Source organism: Orycteropus afer, unplaced genomic scaffold (assembly GCF_000298275.1).
Source record: "Orycteropus afer afer isolate SDZICR_OR568_19922 unplaced genomic scaffold, OryAfe1.0 scaffold00011, whole genome shotgun sequence".
In the NCBI taxonomy this organism is placed as follows: Eukaryota; Metazoa; Chordata; class Mammalia; order Tubulidentata; family Orycteropodidae; genus Orycteropus; species Orycteropus afer.
The window spans coordinates 7868284-7891262 of record NW_006921598.1 but is presented as its reverse complement, the minus strand read 5'-3'; the positions used below and the strand labels follow the sequence as shown (position 1 = coordinate 7891262).

The window sequence follows — 22979 nt, the reverse complement described above, 5'->3', positions numbered from 1 at the left end:
GGGGAGCAGAGAAGAGTGAAAAATTCTGGAACTGTTTCAAAGAAGTACAGTTACCAGTTGCTAGGGATTCACTTCTGACTCAGAGATACCTCAAGTTTCAGAGTAAAACTGCTCCACAGGGTTTTCAATGGCTGATTTTTTTTTTTTTTTTTTAATGTAGCTCACCAGGCACCTCTGGGAGACTTGAACCTCCAACCTTTCAGTTAGCAGCTGAGCTTGTTTAACATCTGCAACACTCAGGGATTGCACAAAGATGACCAGCTCAGTTATTCCAAATACATATGACAAAACTACTGGCAGGGACTCAGTAGGGGGAGTCAGTCTGAAAATCCTCACTGTGCCCTGAAGTAGATATGGATCACCTGTCATGAGCTTATTCAGCGTGTGAAAGAGAACGGCTGCTCTCAGTGTGTGGCTGGGTAGTGCTTGAAGGCATCCATACTGCAGGATGCAATAGCTGGTAGATTTATTCTATTTCAAACTATGATTGTCATTTCTGCCACAAGAGTAAATTTCAGAGTGGAAGGTCCAAATGACCATCCATTCCAAATTACCAGCCCCCAATTAATGAGCTTTTCCTACAGAAAGTTTTGGGAAGACAGTCTGCTTGTTTTTCCCAGAAGGAACTGAATAACTTCATGTCTTGAAGCAAAGGAATGTCATTTACCTCTCACAGCCTAAAATGTTTTGACTATATTGTTTTCAGAACTAGCATAATTGCTAATTCCATTAAATGCTCTTTGCAAACCCTCATTGGTTTAAATAGAGTGCCCAGGCAGACTGGCCTGAGGGAGAGGAAATTTGCAGCTTCTAATTTCAGCTGTGGGAGCTCTGGTAGCATAGTGGCTAAAGGCACTTGACTGCTAACCAGAAGGCTGGTGGTTCAAACCCACCAGCCACTCCTTGGAAGGAAGATGGGGCAATCTACTTCCGTAGTGATACTGCCTCGGAAAACCAAGGAGGGTCGCTGTGAGTCGAGTCCAATTGACGGCACATAACAACAACAATTTCAGTTGTGCTAAGTGGGTGTGGCCTGAACCAAGCACTTCCTGAAGCTCAAGCCTCCACCCCCAGGCACACAGCCCCAAGGCCCTCAGGCACTGGTATTCTTCACTGTGGGCCTGGGCTCTGCCTGTGGCATCTAGTGGCTTTTTTCTCACCTCAGAACTCCAGTAACTCAGAGTGCCTTCATTGTCATTGTGGCTGTCCACCATTCCATAGCTTGTTTTCCTGCCATATCAAAATCCAAGACCCAAATTACTAAATACACTTTTCTGGTTTAACTGTGGTTACTCCCTAACCACAACCCTAAACTCTTTTCCCTATAACTCATTGTATCTGCTTGTTGATTTAACGCCTTTTCCCTTACCTTTTTTTTTTTTTTTTTAACTTTTTGAGATAATTGTAGATTTCCATGCAGTTTTAAGGAACAATACTCTCCACCCAGTGTTTCCCAATGGTAGCACCCTGCTTAACTAGACTATAATATCATGCCTGGCAGATGCTAAGCCTGGGGTTTAGTGCCTTTTTATCTACTTCATAGGCACTAGGGAATTTTGAAAGTCAAGAGTGTAGGGAATATGTTAGCTTTATCAAATTTTTAAGACTTCTAATCATATTAATGAGGTAGCTGACAGGGGTCCAAACTAGAGGATAGGAAACTGCCTCTCTGGGCGAAAAGATTTTCTGAGGCTTCCAGCTCTGAGATTCGTAGCATAGGGTTCAGCAGTAGAGAAAATAAGTTTACAATGCATAATGATCTGTCTTTATTTCATCAACAGAAATGGTGTCTAGACAAAATTCATTTAACACTAGCAATTCAATTGAGTGGATTTTTTTTTTTTTTTTTTGCACAATAGTGTATTTACAATGAATAAGTGAAGTTTCAATTCATTAGTTCATAGCAATGCTTTTTTTCTCCAAAAAGGTAAAAATTCTTAGTTACAGAGAATAAGCATCAACAGCCATTTCATTTTTACAATAAAAACCACGAGAAAATCCACAATCACTTAGAGAAAAAAAAAAGAAAAAAAATGATAAGCCTAAGAACTAGTACAATAAAATGATGCATTGAATTAAGTCACATTAATCGCATAGAATCTGTGTAAAAAGTATGTAGAAAAACACCTGATGTAACCTGTTACAGTCGTTGACCAGTTATGAGAGGTACAGAGGGTTATACAGGTAGATATGTGTGAAACTGTCCGTATTGTTCAACCTGGGGAGGAAGAGAAGAGGGGCTGCAGCCCCTTGCATACACTGAGAAGACCCTGTTTTGAATATGGCCTCTGGAGTTTGTAAGGCATATATTAGAGGTGCACTTGCATCCGACTGGTTCTGGAACAAATTCTCATTGGCTCTCCTGGCCTTAAAAGCAAAGGCGGTGCTTACCTTGAATGGCTCACTGTGTCTACAAGCACCCAAAACTCCCGAATGCATTTGTAATCTTCCTGACCACATGCTAGAAGTGGCAGGGCTTTTAAGTCAGAGGGCAAAAGGGCTCTCTCCTTCAAAATGCATTCTGGTAGGACTCAAGTGGAGGTCACCCACCAGCCTCCAGACATGTTTTGGTAGACTTAGCATCAATCTGTGGGAAAAACCCCCTTTGTCCCTTCACTTTTTCCTGATATACATGTCCCATTGTCCTCAAGGGAGCATTTGGCACTGAATGTGAGTCTACCTGAAATGAATGGTCTTGGTGCACTTCTGCTTCTAAGAAGGGCCACTGTTTCATCTGAGGTCAATAAACTGGAATGAAAATGAAAGTCAGAGTTGTTTCTCCACTGCTTGATAGCAAAATGCACACACCATGTCACAACATTAAATCAAAGCTACAAAAGTTGGCCTCTGCAACCAAGTGGATATTCTTCACAAAATGGCAGCATCATTTTCATACTACAATTAAAATGCACTGATACTCATTTGATATAAATATTAATCTACCAGGGTGGAGTGTAGGAAAATACTATACACTTATTATTCTTTGCAAGTAATGTTTTTGCACCGTCAGTTGAATAATTTATTTTCAATCTGCCACAATAGTCTTTTCTATATACAAATAATATTTGCACGCACCATATGTGTACAAATATATTCCATTCTACAGCATCAATCTTTGATGCCTGGGTCAGGAGATGGCTTGGGCAGTATTATAAACATATATCTTGCACAAAGAGTGCCTTTTTATATGAATACCAACTGCACACAGGGCATTGCATTGTGGACTGACTTGCCAGAAATTGAACCTACAAAAAACTCCTCAATTTTGGGAAGAAACACTAACTCACGATACAATGAACAGCTTTATTCTCAAAAACAAAACAAATCTCATCCCTTAGTCTATTTACAATGATTTGAGAACAAAACTTGATTCTTGCTTGCAGATCTAAGAAGATTCTCCTAAGCTGTAGCAATAGTGGAGCAGTTTAAAGTTATTTATTAAACAGTTCCTAGTTTAAATGGGATGTAGTCTATAGAAGCAGGTAGCCGAATAAGGATTTGAAAACGTTCTGCAGGCTTTTCCTCATGGTGAGAGGATTATGTCACTCTGTAGGATGTGGAGTAGCTGCTAGGGGCCAGGGCTTGGCAGTTTCTTAAAAGGCTTAACATTTCAAGACTTTTTTTTCCCCCCCTTCCTTTTCAGTGGCAATCATAATATTCAAAGAGAACATGTAGGTTTAGGCCTCTTGACAGCCACACTGAACTTCACATTATATGAGCTTACCTGTGGCCACTTTCATGCAAGTCCTTTAGCTAGACCCCACTCCCCTTTTCAAGAAGAAGTGGCACTTGGCATACATATCACTGCCCTTTTTTTTTTTTTTTTCTTTTTTCTTTACAATACAAGGATTAAATCCAAAATTATAGTGCATCTTAAAAGCAGCATACCTTTAGAAAGACAGTTAATAAATTACTTGTACATTATACAAAATACCGTTTATACTGCAGCATCACCTCTGACGCCTGAGTCATTGTTTGTTAGGGAACCCGGAGGAGAAGTAGCAGGATGGCCTAGTCACTAATCAGCCTTATTTATTTATTTTGCCTTTTTGCAACTATTTTGTTCCAGAATCAGTATGTAATGAAGTTCAATTTTATTCAAGGCACCCCAGATAACGCAGAGAAACAAACACATACAGCAAAGCACTCACCTGCCCGAAGCCTGACAAACTTGAATGAAGTGAGGTTGTCTAGAAACACAAGTAGAACAAAGGCAGATCCAAGGGGAGGACTAAATTCAGGTGAGATGTTAACTAGTCACAGAGCCACCTCCACTGTCCCTACTGTCACTGGGATCCCCCTAAGAAGTCCATGGTTAGAGGGTCCTCTATTTTGTATGGAAGGACCCTTAAAAACACAACTAAATGTCACCATCCAATACAAACAGTATTCTTTGCTGTTAACTTGCTTTTCTTTTTTATAAAAGACAGGATTGACTAAGAGATCCAAGGAAAGGAGATAGGCTGGGTTTTTAAATCCTACTTGAGGCAATTTCAATCCTGGTCCCCAGCTAGTCATCCCTTTGAATCAGCCCAGAGCTAATTTTGACAAGCACATGGTTCCAAGTAGTAAAAAACAATAGACATATCACATAAGCAATTGCACAAAGTCAGTCACTGTTCATGGTGGATAATGAATGAAATAATAAGTTTGTAAAACTCCCTAAGAACTTGAAAGACAGTTTTTAGAGCAGTGTTTTTAACCAGTTCCCACTACAGGGGTTTGGCTGGGACAAGGAAGAAAGCGAAGCAAGGGGTAGTGGGAGGAGGATGTGGGTGGAGAGAAATAAAGAGGTCCCTCTCCACTCAGAAACGGCAGCGGCACAAGGTCTGTGCATTTTGAACAACAGAAACTAGAGGAAATGGACGGAATGTGGTCAAGACTACCAGTTGCACATGAGTTGTTACCAGGGTAAATCACGCCAAGAAGCTGGTTTGGACCTGGTTAGCATATGAGCAGAACACATTCCTTTTTAAAAAAGGAGGAGCGCTCACTTTAAAAAGGCAACAAGATAGTTAAAAAAACAAAATACTGTTGGCTGACTCCTCCACCATAACACGTGCCTATGATGTATCAAGTGATTCACATTGAGTTTTAAATTCTAGCCATCGCCAGTTTTCTACAAAAGCAAACCTTATGGTGAAGCACAGAACTGTTCTATTAGGTCAAGAATTCCAACAACCATAATAAAAATGTTATCTCTAACACAGGGCTTTATCAGAATCTGTCTCAGACAAGCACACACACACACACACACATGCACACACACAGGAAAAACAAAAACAAAACAAAAACCCAGAGGCAGGTTTTAAAAGTGGAACCATTTTCAAAGAAAAGCCTTCTTTAAAAAAATTCTACTGCATGAACCAAGAAATTTCTGGCAATCATACCTATTTAAACATTTAACGCTAATAGTGTGTACAGAAAAATGTTAATAATACTAAAAACATGTTACTATGATTTCACTTTTTGCCTACATAATATACTAATTTCCCCTTTTACATGCAGCTTTAATATTGTCCAAACAATGGCACAAATAAAGAAACGAAGTCAACCATCTAATCCCCGCTACCCACCACCCCATCCCCAAATCAAATCGCTCAAGACTCTCCTGCACAGCCGGCCTGGAGTCGCCCGTGTGCTGCTCAGAGAGACGGACCACTGGAGTGAGGGAGCTGATCCCTCCTCTTTCATTGCTGCAGAATCCCGGGCACACCTTCCTGTAAACATGCCCCAGGGCTAAGGGAAGCTGCTTTCCGTAGGTTGTAAGTAAGCCATCCAGTATTGCAGCAAGAGAAGAAAATTACCAACAGGTGTGTGTTTGTGGGGGAAGGGGTAGGAGGGCTCCTGGACATTTTGCCCAAAGACTCAGAATGAAATCTGCCTTCAGACAAGAGACCGGGGAGAAACTGCAGAATTCAACTCAAAGCAGTTGGAGAAGGAAAGGAGAAAGAAATGCTTCAGCGTGTGTCAGGGACAGCCCTCAGGCTCACATTTGCCCTACTCACTCTCTCTTACTCTGGAAGAGCTGCACCAACCTGTGACCAGGAGGACCTGAGGATCCGTGATTCAAAGCCCCAAGGTGAGATGTCCTTGCCTTGATCCTGGGCAAGGAAGCGGGGTTACTTAAGTCCTTCAAAGAAGGCCCTACTGTACAACACTTCCAAGAGCAAGGAGGGGCCTGAGGAAGTGTTGAAATGAATGGGACTTACTCCCTGGGTAAGAAAAGAGAACTTGGTTTCTAGGAGCCAATGCCTGCTGAGTTCTGGTATAAAATCATGGATTCCTGCTCTGTTGATGCACTTTTGAGTGAGATGTCCAAATTCTCTCCCCACTTAGGAATGTGAACATCTAGCATCAATGCCGAACTTGTCTGCATTTAACTTTCTTAGGGAAAGGTGGGGAGGAGGTGAGATATAAAAATATTCAAGCAGATTATTGTCTACACATCCTAGGATGAATTCATTATTTGGCAAGATTGTTTTTCCTACATAATTATCACCTGAGTGCTTTTTAATTAGCTAAAAACATTTTACTTTTTAACTAAAAGCAAAGAGTATACAGTATACTTGAGTTATACTGAAGTCACAACTTCATTTAAGAAAATAGGTTTGACCCAAAACTCAGTGCAAGTGGCAAAGTTGACCATTACTGTACAGTATCTGCAAGAAAACGAACAAACAACAACAAAAACAACCCACAATGCTCAAATGACACCATTTGGTGGTGCCAAAACCAAACTAAACAAAAAAGGTCTGAAATAGAACTCCACCCCCCCAAAAAAAATGTTTCCAACATTGAAATCTGTCCATAAATAAGTACAAATTGAAATTGAACTGTGAAGGAAGGAAAATGACCATGTTAACAGTTACCAAACTAGTTCTAGCATCAAGGACAAAAGAAGAGGAATGTTGGAACCTGTTTATAAATGAGAAATGAAGTTTCCAGTTTTAGGATGAGAAAATTGAGGCATGCAGGACTTTTGCATATGGAGATAGATATATTTTATATATATATATATATATATATTATATATAATATGTACAGTTTAGCTATAAAACTTTGATGTGTATAGAAGCTGTCTTCAATGAAAAAAATTGAACATTCAGAAGAAATTCCTGAGATAGGGTTTGTGACATGGGCCACTGAGAAAAAAAATCCGTGGTTGGGTCCTAGAGGTGTTATAGTCTATCCCTGTTAAGATTGAAATTAACCCACAGACAGACAGTGTGGCCACCGCTGTCTTTCCTTGCCTGAGCAAGGGGTAGCACCATTATGAAGGTAACTATAAATCACTCCTGCTTGAAGAGAGGAGGGAATACTTAGAAACAGTATTGCTGCTAAGACCGCTGTAGTGTGCACCAAATGGTTCTTCGTTCTTCGGGACAATAGATGAACAGTGCCCAGGCTGATGGAAGAACACCTGGGTGGGAAAGACTTGAGAACTGAGGAGGCAGGTCTGAATCACTGGGTGTAATCTTTCCTGGGCTGTTCATCAGTTGTACATTTATCAGTCATTTCCTGGCAGAAGTCCACAGTCACTGTTTGGCTCCTGGGTTCAAGAGGAGGTCCTCTCTCTGAGAAGGTTCCTGGGTCAGGGCCTTCCAGCCTCCTCCCAGAGGTACAATCATCTGAGGCATTGCTGGGTACCCAGGGGACACCAGGGGGCGCTGTGCCCTGCTCTAAGCAGCAGGCCACGTTTTCCCTCATCGCACATTGGGAGGCTGCAAGATTCTGCTCAACACCTAAGGATGCAGGGTTAATACTGGAGGCAGTGGGGAGATCCATGGGTCTAAGGACGGGACAATACCGGTGCAGGGCCTGGATTTGCTCAGGGCTCTGGATATCTCGGCAGACTTCCTGGGAAAGGCAGGAGAAGTTGTCCAATAGTTCCCCCATGCATGCTTTCAGTTGATTCCTCTCTGACAGCAGTTTCTCTTTCTCACACACCTGGACAACAGAGACAAAAGAGAAGTCTTGAACAGCGCTGAACTGGAGGACCCAAGACCTCGTTTCTGGGGGTTTTCTACCATTTGTTTTTGCATCTTATATTATAATGTAACTCATGAATGACTAGGTCAAGATCTGGAAATAAAAATATCTCCATGAAGACCTGGATACATCTTTCTGCCAAGTTTCCCACCTGAGCAGCCCATCTGGATATGCTGCTGACCTCGACACCTTTCCCATGGCATCTCTTCATCACTCACCCTAAAGCCTGGACAAGTTGACAGCAAATTCACCACTAGACTAGAAAACTTCAGAGAGTTAATGTTCCTGGAATTTGGGGTTTGTAGAGAATCAACTGGAAACTTCTCAGTCCCAAATCTTGTGGTTGAAAATCTAACAGGTTGCTATTTTTAAAGGCCAAAAATAATTGACCATCAAAACAGAATAGAAGGGAAATTCCAAAACATAATTAAGGGCATATACACAAAACCAACAGTCAATATTATTCTCAATGGAAAGAGACTGAAAGCATTCCCCTTGAGAATGGGAACCAGAGAATGATGCCCTTTATCACCACTCTCATTCAGTACTGTACTGGTAGTCCTAGCCAGAGCAATAAGACAAGAAAGGGAAATAAAAGGCATCCAAATTGGTAAGGAAGAAGCAAACCTATCCCTATTTGTAGATGATATGCTCCTACACACAGAAACTCCAAGAGATTCTACAAGAAAGTTACCAGAACTAATAGATGGATTCAGCAAGGTGGCAGGGTATGAGATCAACATATAAAAATCAGTTGGATTTCTCTACACTAACAAAGAAAGACAATACCATTTATATTAGCCACCAAAAAGATGAAATACTTAGGAATAAACCTAGCCAGGGATGTAAAAGACTTATACAAAGAAACCCACAAAACACTATTGCAAGAAACCAAAGGAGAGCTACATAAATGGAAGAACATACCATGCTCATGGATAGGAAGCCTTAACATTGTGAAAATGTCAATACAACTCAAAGCAATCTATAGATATAATAGAATCCCAATCCAGATTCCATCAACATTCTTTAAAGAGATGGAAAAACTAATTTCCAATTTTATATGGAAAGTAAAGAGACCCCAGATAAGCAAAGTACTACTGAAAAAGAACAAAAAAGTAAGTTCTGATCTCAGAACCTATGATATGGCCAGGATAGTCAAAACAGCTTGGTACTGGTACAATTATAGACACATAGACCAATGGAATAGAGATGAGAACCAAAAAGTAAATCCATCCACCTATGGACAGCTGATCTTTGATTAATTTAATTTAATGGCCAAAACCCATTAAATGGAGAAGAGATAGTCTCTTTAACAGGTGCTGGCAAAACTGGTTATCTCTTTGCAGAAAAATGAAACAAGATCCATACCTCACACAATATACAAAAACTAAGTCAAGATAGAGCAAAGACCTAAATGTGAAACCTAAAACTATAAAGATCATGGCAGAAAAAAATAGGGGTAAACTTGGGGGCCCCAATTTATAGCATATATATGCTACAGCAGAAAATAAACTACATGACCGGGACCTCCTAAAAATTAAATACTTTGGTGCATCAAAATTTGGTAATGACATATCTGACATACCAGACTGATCTCTAAAATTCACAGAAAACTTCAACATCCCAGCAGCAAAAAGACAAATAATCCAATCAAAAATGGGCAAAGGACATGAACACACTTCACAAAATAAGACATTTTTCAGGCAGCCAGTAAATACATGAAGAGATCATTAGCTATTAGAGAGATTCAGATCAAAACAAAAACAGCAACAAATATCATCTCAGTCTGTCATTAACAGCAATGATTAAAAAGAAAAAAGAAAACAACAAATACTGGTGAGGGTGTGGGAAGATTGGAACTCTCATACAATACACTGTTGGTGGGATTGTGAAATGGTATACCCACTATGGAAAATGGTGTACCTTAAAAAGGTAGAAATAGAGATACTGTATGATCCACCAATCCCCCTACTAGGTATATATCCTAGAGAAATAAGAGCTGTGACATGAATAGACATACACACACCCATATTTATTGCAGCATTATTCACAATAGCAAAAAGCCATCTTACAACAACCTAAGCACCCATCAAGTGATGAATAGATAAACTATGGTACATATACACAATAGAATACTATACAATGTTAAAGAATAATGATGAATCCATGAAACATCTCACAACATGGATGAATCTGGAGGACATTATATTGAGTGAAATAAGTTAACCACAGAAGGACAAATATTATATGCGACCACTATTATAAAAAGTCAAGAAAAGGTTAACATACAGAAAGAAACATTCACTGATGGTTACCAGGGATGGGAGGGGGAGGGGGGAAAATCACTAAATAGATCATAGACATTTATTAACTTGGATGAAGGGAAAGGCAATATACAATAAAGAGGAGGTTTGCACAACATACCCAAGGCAAAAGAAGACCCTAGGAGACATGCAAGAGTAAAAGACAACAACAGTAACTACTACTACATACACAGTCCTTCAATAACAGTAATAACAAACAATAACTTGCCAGTAGATACATAGGTAGATATGTGAGCTGAACAAGTGTGGGATGGCATATGGGAGTATACCCATAAGCATTTTTGGTTTGGCAGAGGATGTCCCTACCTACATATTTTTATGGGTTGCAAACATATCCAGGTGTATAGTGGAGTACACAAGGGGCAAAGCTATGCAAATTTCTTAGCTATAAGCAAACACTTGAGGTCTTGAGTCACTGGGCTTAAGGGCTTAGGACCATGGTCTTGTGGGACATCTAGGTCAATTGACATGTTGATGAAGACAATGTTCTACAATCCATGTTAGTGAGTAGAGATGGGGTCTTAAACACTTGTGAACAGCCATCTAAGAGACAACTACTGGTCTCTTCCTGTCTGAAGCAAACAAGAGTGAAGAAAATCAAAGACACAAGGAAACTATTAGCCCAAAGGACTAAAGGACTATGAAAACCAAAGCTTCTACACTGTGAGACCAGAACTAGATGGTGCCCAGCCAAGACTACCAACCACTCTGATCAGAATCACAACAGAAGATTCTGGACAAAGTGGGAGAAAAATGTAGAACAAAATTCAAAGTCATAAAAAAGACCAGATTTATTGGTCTCATAGAAAGTAGTAGAACCCCTGAGACTATGGCCCTTAGACACCCCTCAAACCTGGAACTAAACCCATTCCTGGAGATCACCTTTCAGCCAAACAATAGATAGGCCTTTTAAGCGAATAATAATACCCGTGAGGAATGTTCTTCTCAGGACAATCAACCATATGAGACGCAAAGGGCAGCATTTATCCAAAAACAAAGTTCAGAAAGCAGAAAGGGACCGGAAAGATGGGCAAACAGAAACAGGGAACCCAGGGAGGAAAGGGCAAGAGTGTTAATACATTTAGGGGATTGCAACTAATGTCATGAAACAAAATGTGTATAAATTGTTGAATGAGAAACTAATTTGCCCTGTAAACTTTCACCCAAACCACAATAAAGTGCTTAGAAGAAACAAAGAAAAACTGAATATCATCAATTTCATAGTTTTAGCTAATACCAGCATACTGTTTCACATTTTTAGCAGAGCAGACTGGACATGACATATTCTTTTTAGGATAGTCAAGTCCCGTGCCCCAATTCTCTCCAAACATGGGAAGGACAGGCAGAGGTATGGAGACTAGGCCCTAGCTACTAACCGAAGAGTAAGACTGTTCCTCTCTTAAACAAATCCTATATATGCTTGTGTTACTAAACCCACCACCTTATCCAAGTGATGAATGTAGCCATCAGGGAGACTACTGAAGATTTTACTACACATATTTGAGTGAAGTGAAGAGATAGGGAGGTTCTGGTAGCATAGCGCCTAAGGCATTAGACTGCTAACCAGAAGGTTGGCTGTTCAAACCCACCAGCCACTCCTCGGAAGTAAAGTTGGGCAATCTACTTCTGTAGTGATACCACCTCAGAAACCCAAGGAGGGGTCGCTATGAGTCAGATGTGCATTTGGTTTTTGGTTTTATGCCAGGAAATGGGTGGGGAAACTGGACATCTAAAGCAGCGTGAACAAGGACAGGAGGGGTGAGGAGAGGATGGGAGAGAAAATGAAGAGAAGGAGGGGCACGGACATGCAAGAAAGGCAGAGCCTCTCCCACGGGAGCTGCACGTGCAGTAAAGCGAGTGCAATCTGGCAGGCGGCGTGGGCATGTGTGTCTGAGAGAGATTTACACGGGAAAGGGCACCTGCTAAAATATTTATAAATTGATCAAGCAAACATGTTTTAAAAATGAAAAATAAACAGATGTACAAGTGCAACTCGAGAGAAATACATTATGTGGGTTTGCAAAAGCTGAGTGGCAAGGAGGAGACAGTGAAAGCAGGGAGTTAGTGTGCTTCTGGCTGGGCGGGGAGGGACCCTGCGAACTATGCAGGGTGACTGTGAGGACTGTGCCTGAGTCTGTGTGGGGTGGGGCTAGGGAAGATGACCCAATAAGCAAGGTAAGCACAGGCTTACTGGTGCTTCCTTACTAATCTGTAGTGAACAATCAAAAACATGTGAAACTGAAACTGTTCACCAAAGATACGTAAGTAAACACAAGTAAACCCATGCTTACACCTTGCTTACTGGGTATTTCACCTTTGTCAGAGATTGTAAATTTGAGGCTTTGATTCTGTAAGAAGGTGCTGTGGGGTTGGGAGAAAGACAGATGGCAGCCATTACCTAGAAGCAGAATCTTTGATGTGGTGAAAAAGTGTACAAATGTTCACTGTGGATCAGTAAGCAAGCACAAGTAAGCCCATGCTTACCTTGCTTATTGGGTAATCCAACAGTGGATGGGACCCTCTCTGGTGGAAGTGGAAGCTACCTTCGCCTGCCAGCACCATGCCTGCCACTCAGACCAGGAGTGTATGCACAGCACCCTGCTAGAGGGTGGTAGGGAAGAAACAAAACACATCCTGGATGGTCTCCTTTGGAAAAAAATCTTACCCATGTGGCTATGCACTCTGGACCTCTCTAACTGGAATTTGGCAATTTGCAATGTGAGGGGCAACCCCCCACCCCCTGTGCACTAGGAGAGAAATTGCAGATTCAATGCTGCCATATCACCTTGGCCAAGGTACCAACTCCTCCATGCACACTCATCTATAAAACATTCAGGGTTACCTTTTACGGGGAAAGCAATGGGGTACCACATGCAACAGTACTTCCCCTTTCTGCTGAAAATATGGATGATAAGAGTTATTCTATCATCTGAAGAGAAGCACCAGGCAGTAAGTTCCACTCGACATGTGTTATGACCCTGAAAACTCTCTCCTAAAGTGTGGCTCAGCCTTGACTTGTTCCCTACCTAAGCCCAGCAGGCTTTCAGAAGACTGACTCCCACCAGCAGCAATGTCTTACTTTCTTATGAAGTTTATGTTGACAACATTAAAGAAAAATTTGGAAGGAAAAAAAGAAATTCATAATCTCATCACCAGAATAATCACAATTTCTAGTAAATTTTAGGGCAGCAGACTTTTCCTGAGAGTCTACAATGGACACTGGAGGTTCAGAGATGATTAAGACTCTATCACTGTCCTTGAGGACACTATAGTCTAGCGATGGCGGTGGGGGGATGCAGATACATAAACAGATAATTCAAGACTAAGGAACCCTGGTGGCACCTTAGGTGCTCAGCTGCTAATTGAAAGGTTGGTGGTTCAACCCCATTAATTGCTCTGTGGGAAAAAAGACCTGGTGATCTGCTTTCGTAAAGATTATAGCTTTGGAAACCCTACAGGGCAGTTCTACTGTCTGATAGGGACACTAGGAGTTGGAATTAACCTGCCAGCAATGGGAAGGTGATAAGCACTAAACCAGAGGTCAAAACAGAGTTTCAAGGGCAGGTGCTGATCCAAATCTGGGGACTTAGGGAAGGTAGGCTTCCTGGAGAGGTGGTACTTGAGCTGACTCTCAAAGAAGATAGCTGAGAGAGACAAAGACAGAGAAAACAACAAAGGCACAATCACAGAGTATGAAACAGCTGGAGACTGGGCTGTCACTTCAGACAGTTTGATATATTAGGGGAGGGAAGAGGAAGGCGGCACTGGAGGGCTAGCTACAAACTGAATCATAGAGGGCATAGTATATCTTGCTAAGTGTTTTATTTTGTAGGTGATGGGAGCCACTGTAAGGTTCTGCTGGTATAGTGCTTAAGGCATTTGGCTGCTAAATGTTGGTGGTTCAAACTCAGCAGCCACTCCACAGAAGGAAGATGGGGCAATCTACTTCCGTAAAGATTTACCTCCTTGGAAATCCAATGAGGGTTGCCAGAGTCAGAATCGACTCAATGGCAGTGTTTTTTTTTTTTCTTTTTGGGGAGCCACTGTACACGGGCAGATTTCCCCTGCTTGGTTGGTGTTAATTTTTTTTTTTTTTTTTTTTTAAGATTAAAAAAAGACCTCGAGGTCCAGGACCATCTTGGTAACATGTAACATTCCCTTGTGCTTTTTAAACATCTCATCTTTGCTCTTAGGTCTTCCTTAGGATGGTGGCTTACCATGACACAAAGGACTGCTACATATAGTCTGAGGACCCAGGCTTAGATCATGACCATATTATGTGGCCTTCCTCTTCTTCACCCTGACACAGACATAGCATCTGAGATTATTTTTCAATATCTGACCAGCAGAAGGGTTGAGCTGAATGGAGGAAATGGTTACCTTCAACATTAGTATGGGGTTAGTGGCTGCCTGGATTTACTTCCTATAGCTTAAAGTTGCTTATTAAGGTAAGGAGACCCCAGCACAAAGGAGTTAGGGAACTGGCAGCTTGTTCCCTGACACAAAACATTCTCAGGCCTGAGGAAGAGGTGAAAGCCACTTTGAAGCAGAGTTGAACAATCAGGGACCCTGGGGCTGTGCAGTGCTCAGATCATCTGGCTGGGCTTCTGCCTGGCACTAACAAGGTGCTCAATCTCTGCCTTACACTCTTGTGCTGAGAGGAAGGAGAAAGTAGCGGGAAAAAACAGAGGAACTAGAATCAAACAATTAGGTTCATAGTCAAGCTCCAGCACATACTGAGGAGTTACCTAACACCTTCACTATAGTTTCCTCCTCTCTGGTGGCGTAGTGCCTAAGGCATTTGACTACTAACCAGAAGGCTGGCGGTTCAAATCCACCAGTCACTCCTTGGAAGGAAGGTTGGGCAATCTACTTCCGTAGTGATACCGCCTCAGAAACCCAAGGAGTGGTCGCTATGAGTCAGATCCGACTTGATGGCAGTGACTTTGGTTTTTTCGTTTACCTCGTAAGGTTGATGTGAGGATTAAATGTGGTAACCCACAAAAACAGTTCAGAAAATGCCTGGTCGATATATGGATGCAATCATGCATTGTTAGCTATTATAACATACAGAGTGGGAAAAAAAAAGACTACTTCTATATGTGTGGCTGACGAACAAAAAATACTGAAACACTATTACCATATTTTTATGCAAATAATGTATGCTATATGGTTTTTTCAAACCATGCAACCTCCTCGCACGTTAGTTTCCTATGTGCGCTATGTATGTTATATGTGTGTGCTTTACTTACGCAGACATGTTATATACAAGAAAAATATGGTACACACCTTCACATGCACACCACAGGTATAAAGCTATTATTGCCATCTAGAAAGTTGCTTAAAAATAAACCCAAACTTCCTTGAACGTGACCCTTCTGTCTACATCTACAGCCTTCACTACTGTAATTGTACCTTAGACCTTGTCACTTTATGTTGCTGGTTACAACTGGTCAACTCACCAATTTACGGATTTCACATTCTAAATTCTGGATACAGTCCAGTTTCCTCTTTCGGCAGCGTTGGGCCGCAATGCGGTTCTTGCTGCGCCGTCGGACATCATGAATGAACTCTAACTGTTCTGAGGTTAGCTTGTGCATCTTAATCATCATCTGGAAATCATTCCTTGGAAGATCTGTGATTTGATCTACAGGAAAGGGAAGTTTGACCTGAAACCAAGGATAACAGAATATGATTATGACAGCTGGATTATAGTTTTAATTCTAGCAGGTAGAATATTAAAAAATGCTAAAACCTCATTTTTACAGAAGATCAAGTAATATGGAAACCACTGAGGGCAAGCAATGATTATTTATTTCAAATATAAATAAGACATAATTTTTGGATAATGAAACAAAACGCAAATTCTCACACTGTAATGTGTTATCATTCTTTAGATTTTTGAAGCAAATGGCATGGAAAATGAGTAGATTTTCATCAGTGTAGCAATTTTGTAACAAGAGGGTGGTCTTGTATTTAGTTGAAACTTACTTCCACAAGACATATGACCTCAACTGAAAAAAATGACAAATCATAGATTTGAAGGGAGCACTGCACATCCTGAAGATGCAAGAAAGAGTAAGCAGCCAAGATGATTAATAGTTACAATAGCATAAGTGGGACATTTGGAGATCAACTTGAACTGACTACACTAGCATGGAGTAGCAGTCGGAGTAACTGGGACTTCAGGCAAGATGTTTTACCTTTCTGAGCCTCAATTTCCTTATTTGTAAAATGGGGCAAACTTTTTTGGCCCTCAGTTCTATGAAGTGCTAGAAATTACGGCAAATTATGTTTTCCAAAAATGGCCATCCCATCTCACGTGTTCTTTTACAACATGATATTGCCATTCCTCTATCAAGAGATAAGGTACATGTTACCACCTCTTGACTGATAGAATGTAGCGGTAGTGGTATGTAACTTCTGAGGCTTCCTGTTTGACCTCTCAGATTGTTCCCACTGGGGAAACCAGCTGATATGGTTTGAGGACACTCAAGCAGCCCTTTGGAGAGGCCCATGTGGAGAGGAATTGATGTCCCCAACCAACAACCAGCATCAACTTGCCAACCTTGTGAATGAGCTACTATGGAAGTAGATTCTCCAGCCCCAAACTTTCAGATGACTATAGCCCCAGTCAACATATGACTTCAACTTCATGAGCGATCCCAAGCCAGAACTGCCTAACAATAGTTAAATAAATTCCTGACCCACACATACCATGAGAGATGTTAATGATTGTTGTTTTAAGCTACTAAGTTTTGGGGTTATTTGTTATGTAGCAGTATATAACAAATGCAGGTACTATTTACTCTCTGGAAGATCCTTACTTTTAAACTCTTGACAAATCAATGCAAAGCTACATTATACAAAGAGAACATAATCTCTAATGAGATGGATCTGTGTCTTCTGTGTATTCTGTTAAGTGCTTTGTTACAACCCTGTATCATGTTAGAAATATGAAGAAAAGAATAGCAGGTGATGAAAATGAGCACATGTAACAGCCACTAGTCAGAATGTGAGAAGTGGAAGCCACTTCTGCCTTCTAGGGCCTTCTAAGCATCCATAAAGTATAGAACCCAGGCCTACATCTTTCAGTCGTTGGTCACTACCCTTTCCAAGGCTCTTGCTGATCATGCAGGGACTCCAGAGTTCAGTTCTGGTCTTGTTTCAGAAGCTCCTGGAAGAAGGAAGGTTTTATGCTTCTAGGCTAACAGACAAAAGTGCTTCCCAGGTCAGATTGCTTAATTCTTGCTTATTTTCGAGTCTGCTATAGATGGACCAGGAGATGGCACTATAATCTACAAACTTCCTTCAAGCTCTAGCACAGTGCTGTCCAATACTAGTACATGTGAGCCCCATATGTAATTGAAAATGTTTTGGTAGCCATATTTAAATAAGTACAAAGAAATTAATTTTAATAATAGATTTTATTTAACCCAATATATAACAAATAATTTCAACGTGTAATCAATATAAGGGAGCTCTGGTAGCATAGTGCCTAAGACACTTGACTGCTAACCAGAAGGCTAGCGGTTCAAACATATCAGCCACTCCTCAGAAGGAAGATGGGGCAATCTACTTCCGTAGTGATACTGCTTCGGAAACCCAAGGAGGGGTCGCTGTGAGTCAGATCCAACTCGATGGCAGTGAGTTTGGTTTTTGGTTATTTATTGTACTGAACTATCAAAATTCAAAGCACATTTTACATTCTTGGTGTAGCACAATTCAGACTGGTCACATTTCAAGTGCTCACCAGCTACATGTAGCTAGTGGCTACTGTATTAGCACAGCTCTAGAAGACTGAAAAAATGGACTTCAGTGAACCTGAGCAACCAGAGAGATGGAACACTTGGGTTTAGCAAATCATAATATTTCTGGGTGAAGAAAGCAAACCCTCTTTAGCATGCGTACGCTGCTCAGATTGCTGCAGTTTTAAATCTATGTTCTTCAAGGAAGTGATGATGAATATATTTTATCCTAAGCTAAGGCTTTTTCCTTGGTTGCATTAGATACTGGCAGACTTGAGTCCAGCTCCTTGCATTTGTGATTAGTTAATTCCCATGCACAAAGACAAACATACTAAATGCTCATTTGACTTTTCTGTGACAATTTCTTTGTCAGATCACTTCATCATTATGAGCTTGCTCAATGTGGCATTTGCTGAAGGTTCCCGATGGGTGAGCTGACACAACTTCCATATGTTGAACTCTGCCCCATGACACCTGTAAAACTTTGGCCCAAGAAAGCAAAACTGCAATACACATTACACCATTCTCACTTCAGTCTGACTCCAATTGCTAAAGACGGAAGCCAGGACAAACAGCTCCTTGTTATGGGCCCGGGAAAGGGCTTTGTCCACGGGCTGTGTTTGCACAGGGCTTATAATGATATGAAAGAATGTTTGATTTCCCTTTTATACCCTGTGGATAACAGATACTCAGATCCTGGACAGAGCCTAAATAACACAGAGGTCTGTCTGTTGGAGACACGAATGTTTCAACACCAGGCAAGAGCCTTGTTTGCACAGTAGAGGTTGCGGCACTTCTGGGGCTTGTGGAGTTTCCCCCTCTGTTGACAACAAAGCGATTCTGTTTCTGTTCTAAATTGTGTTTATTTATTTTCAGAAAGAAAATCTACCTATAGCTCAGGCCACAGGGGAAGTCAAAAGGGCTTCTCTACCAAAAGCTACTGTATTTAAAATCATCCAGACAGCGGATAGAAAACACTAGGGAAACAGGACAGAAGGTTGCCAGGAAAAAGGGAAAATCAGCAATGCTAGTTCCAAAGTCCTTGAAGCAAAAGGCCATAGAAAATTTCAGCAGAGCTGTTGCAACTCAAGCTAAAGCATTTTAAAAAAGGTCAAAGGGAAATAAAATAGCCAACTACAGACTTTCTTCCATGAGAAGAAAAAACCCCAAATATCTCGTTTCTTTTTAAAAGGTTCCGTTTCCCTTCTAGAAAGGGAGACCTTACATTGACTAACAAAAGGGGAGCCCCTAAAGCGTTTGTGGAAAGGCACAGTGATAACTATCACACCTTTTCATTACTTTCAGAGTAAGTTCCAAGCATATGGACATTTTCCCTGAAGATCAGGAGCAACCACTGACCTTTCAGTCTTCTCATGGAACTTGAAGAACATCCCACTCACTGGCTTGTGGGCATGCAAATGTCTCCCCACCACAATATAACCAATTGCTGTCAAGTAGATTCTGACTCAGGAGCTCTGGTAGCATAATGCCTAAAGGCACTTGACTGCTAACCAGAAGGCTGGTGGTTCAAATCCACCAGCCACTCCTCGGAAGGAAGATGGGGCAATCTACTTCCCAGTGTGGTTCCAGGGCTGAAAACCATCCTCTGGTCTTGTTTCTTCTGCCGTGCTCCAGAGGAAAGAGAAGAGTCAGCAGTTGGCTGGAGATGGGTCGAATCAACAGAAGCCTATGATGCAAGCTGTGGCACCAGCCCGCAGGGCCCAGCAGTAGTGGCACTGCCTTGGAAACCCAAGGAGGGGTCGCTATGAGTCAGGTCCTACTCGATGGCACATAACAACAACAACAGATTCTGACTCATGGCAGCCCCATGTGTGTCAGAGTGGAAAAGTACTCCAAACGGTTTTCAATGCTGATTTTTTTGGAAGCCGATCTCCAGGCTTTTCCTCTGAGGCACCTCTAAGTACACTTGAATCTCCTACCCTTCAGTTAGCAGCTGAGTGCAGTAACCATCTGCACTACTCAGGGACTCGAGGCTGCAAAGTCAGGTAAAGTGACCCGGCCTTGGAAAGTCAAAACCCACCCCTTTCTTCCTGTGAGTTTCTATAGCCCAAATAGTCCCAACAGGATTTAACATCTTACTTATCATTTCTACACACACTTACTCTTCCAGGATTTTACTTCTCAACAGTGGTTTGCTTTTCATCCACTGGACTCACATACATAGTGCAAAACACTCAACTTGATAAGATGACAAGTCCTGCCAATCATCAGTATCACCAGCTGGAAGGGCTTCCAGTTATATTCAGCCCACCAATGAGCAGCTCGTTAAGCAAGCTGCAAATACATGTGAGGGCACGTATGATTTGTGGGTGCCGACTTCTCTATTTGCCATGGTGCTGTTGGCCTGCCACTATGGTTCTCAGTACTCAAAGTCAAGGGCAACCACGAGTCAGTAGGCCAAGGGCCATACTGGGCCCTGCGGGCTGGTGCCACAGCTTGCATCATATGCTTCTGTTGATTTGACCCAGCTCCAGCCAAGTGCTGACTCTTCTCTTTCCTCTGGAGCACAGCAGGAGAAATAAGACCAGAGGATGGTTTTCAGCCCTGGAACCGCACTGCCCCGCTAAGGAGTTCTTAGGGGACAGTTAGACCTTCTAGGGACACTCCAGCTCTTTAAAGGTTGATGACATGGATGATCCCTGCAGTGTTCCGAGGGACTTCAGGCCCCACGGGCTGACAAAGGGTGGCAGGAAGCTGTGGCATCTGGACAGTGAATGAAACCTTAATATGTGTCCTTGTGTGGTGTGTCTGCACCGGTGAGACAGAGGGCTGGCTGAACAGGGGATGCCACAGGCTGGAACCCAGACGCCATCTCTCCATCCTCACCAAGCAGAAATCAGCTCTCCACTTCTCTCCTCTTTCCAAAGACAACTTCCAACTCTGCAGTCAAAACCATCTTCCTCTTTCTCTCCGTTTTTTCTTTTTAAAATCAATTCAAAATTTAATGAGACATCGAACTTTTCAGAAAATTCAAATATAACAAGGGAGAAAACATTCCCCACCCCCAAACCATGACTCCCTTGCTTTGTAGATTTCCCTGGGATCTTTGGTTCTCTCTGCATATCATTTAGAGAGTTCTCATCAGACAGTGCTATTTCTATCGTGCCTCACTGTGGCCTCTTAACATACATTTCAGTTGCCTGGTGTCTTGGGTTTGCTGTGTGTGGGTTACCGGAGAAGCAGGATGGAGCTGCAGATTTTGCAGGAAGGGCTGAAAACAAGCATTGATTTCCTCCAGAAATCCTAGTGGAAAACTGGTCTGTGAATATTTTTTCCTATCTCCTTTCTTGGTTTCACTACCAGATGTTGAGTAGAAACCACAGGAAAGAAAAGGGCAGGGTCACCTAACACAATACCCTGAGGCACCAATAAGCCTTAAGACCCTCAGACCTTGTGAGTTTTCAGGGAAGGATCAAGGTGCCCCTTGGACTCGTGCTGAAACGGGAAAAGGAGCTCTGGTAGCATAGTGCTTAAGGCACTTGACTGCTAACCAGAAGGCTGGCAGTTCAAGCCCACCAGCCACTCCTCAGAAGGAAGATGGGGCAATCTACTTCCGTAGTGATACTGCCTCGGAAACCCATGGAGGGGTCACTATGAGTCGGGTCTGACTCGACGGAACGTAACAACAACAACAACAAGCTCACAGAGATGCCAGTGACAAAAATCTTCCCTCCCCGGCTAAGAAATGTTTCCTGCACAATTCCCTCTACCCTCTCTTCCCTGGAATTGTTTCTGGAATAAACACAGGCCACTTGGGATCTAGTCATGATCCTGAAATTAATTAGCTGCGTGATGTCAGGCAGGCAGGGCTTTGAACCTGTTCATTCTGGTTCCACACTGAGAATTTTCACTCCCACTCGATATACTGAATCAGAATCTGGATTTTAACACCTTATGTCTACAAGAACCACCTGGGGATCTACAAGAACCACCTGGGGAGCTTGTTAAAATGTAGGCTCAGATTCAGTAGACTGGGGTAGAAATGAAATTCTCATCAGGGGGTCGAACTGGAATGAACTAGGGGGAAGCCCTGCAGGCAGGTCATTCATTCTCTCTGTTCAAGTTCTCTGAGGATCTGAGAGTCAGAGAGAGAAAATATCTGCCCTACTTGGTTTACAGGATTGTTATGAAGAATAAAATTGTATCATAAATGGAGAAAAGTGCTTTGAAACTTTGAATTGCCTTATTAATATTATTCCACTGAGTAACCCTATCTTTCCTTGTCATATAGCTTCTTCTTCCAAACATTCAGCATGCTTTGGTGCTCCAGATGCTAAGAAAGTTCTTCTATAAAACATGGAAACACTCTTTAATTAAAAACATGGCTGACTTCTATACCACCCAGCAAGATCTTTTATTGAGCAGACCCATTATCTGTACTACTTAAAAGCAAGCCTGACTCACTGAACTAGAAAAACAATTGTAAAAATCTTAGGACAGTTTTAAAGTCAGGATTGAGGTGGGAAGTATTAGACTCAGACATAGCTCTTTTATTATACATCATTTCAGTTCTTGCCCTAGACCTCATGTCTCTCTGTCTTGTCTCTCACACACATATAAACATATACTAAAAACAAGTTTAATCGATGAATTTGGCTGTGCAAAGCAACTGCCTTTCTAGTGCTTCGTTAGGAAAATCTGCATTAATGAAATGCTTGAGTATGAAATTGTCTCCCTAAGAAACTTAGTATTTGGAAGATGCTGTGACTTTTCTATAGCTTTCAAATTTTGTAAATGAACGTGTAAACTGCCATGAGAAACCACTTCATACCCACTGGGATGCAGAAGTGTATCTAGGGTCTGGCAGGTATGGCATGTACCCTGAGCACCACTTGAGGAGGGGCACCAATGAGCAGTTTCTATTCGCCATCAGTTTCCACTGCCAGCTGTGAGA

General features: G+C 41.8%; 1 protein-coding gene across 1 annotated transcript in view; it reads right to left on the bottom strand.

Annotated features, from left to right (window-relative positions):
- Positions 1-7464: 7464 nt before the first annotated feature.
- Positions 7465-22979, bottom strand: part of BACH2 (BTB domain and CNC homolog 2) — a 107924-nt gene continuing 92409 nt past the window's right edge. Inside the window, exons 3-4 of the mRNA XM_007950806.2 lie at positions 15779-15985; positions 7465-7950 (exon numbers count right to left, since the gene is read on the bottom strand). Of these exons, the coding sequence (XP_007948997.1) occupies positions 7465-7950; positions 15779-15985 (693 nt within the window). The remainder of the gene's footprint in view (positions 7951-15778; positions 15986-22979) is intronic.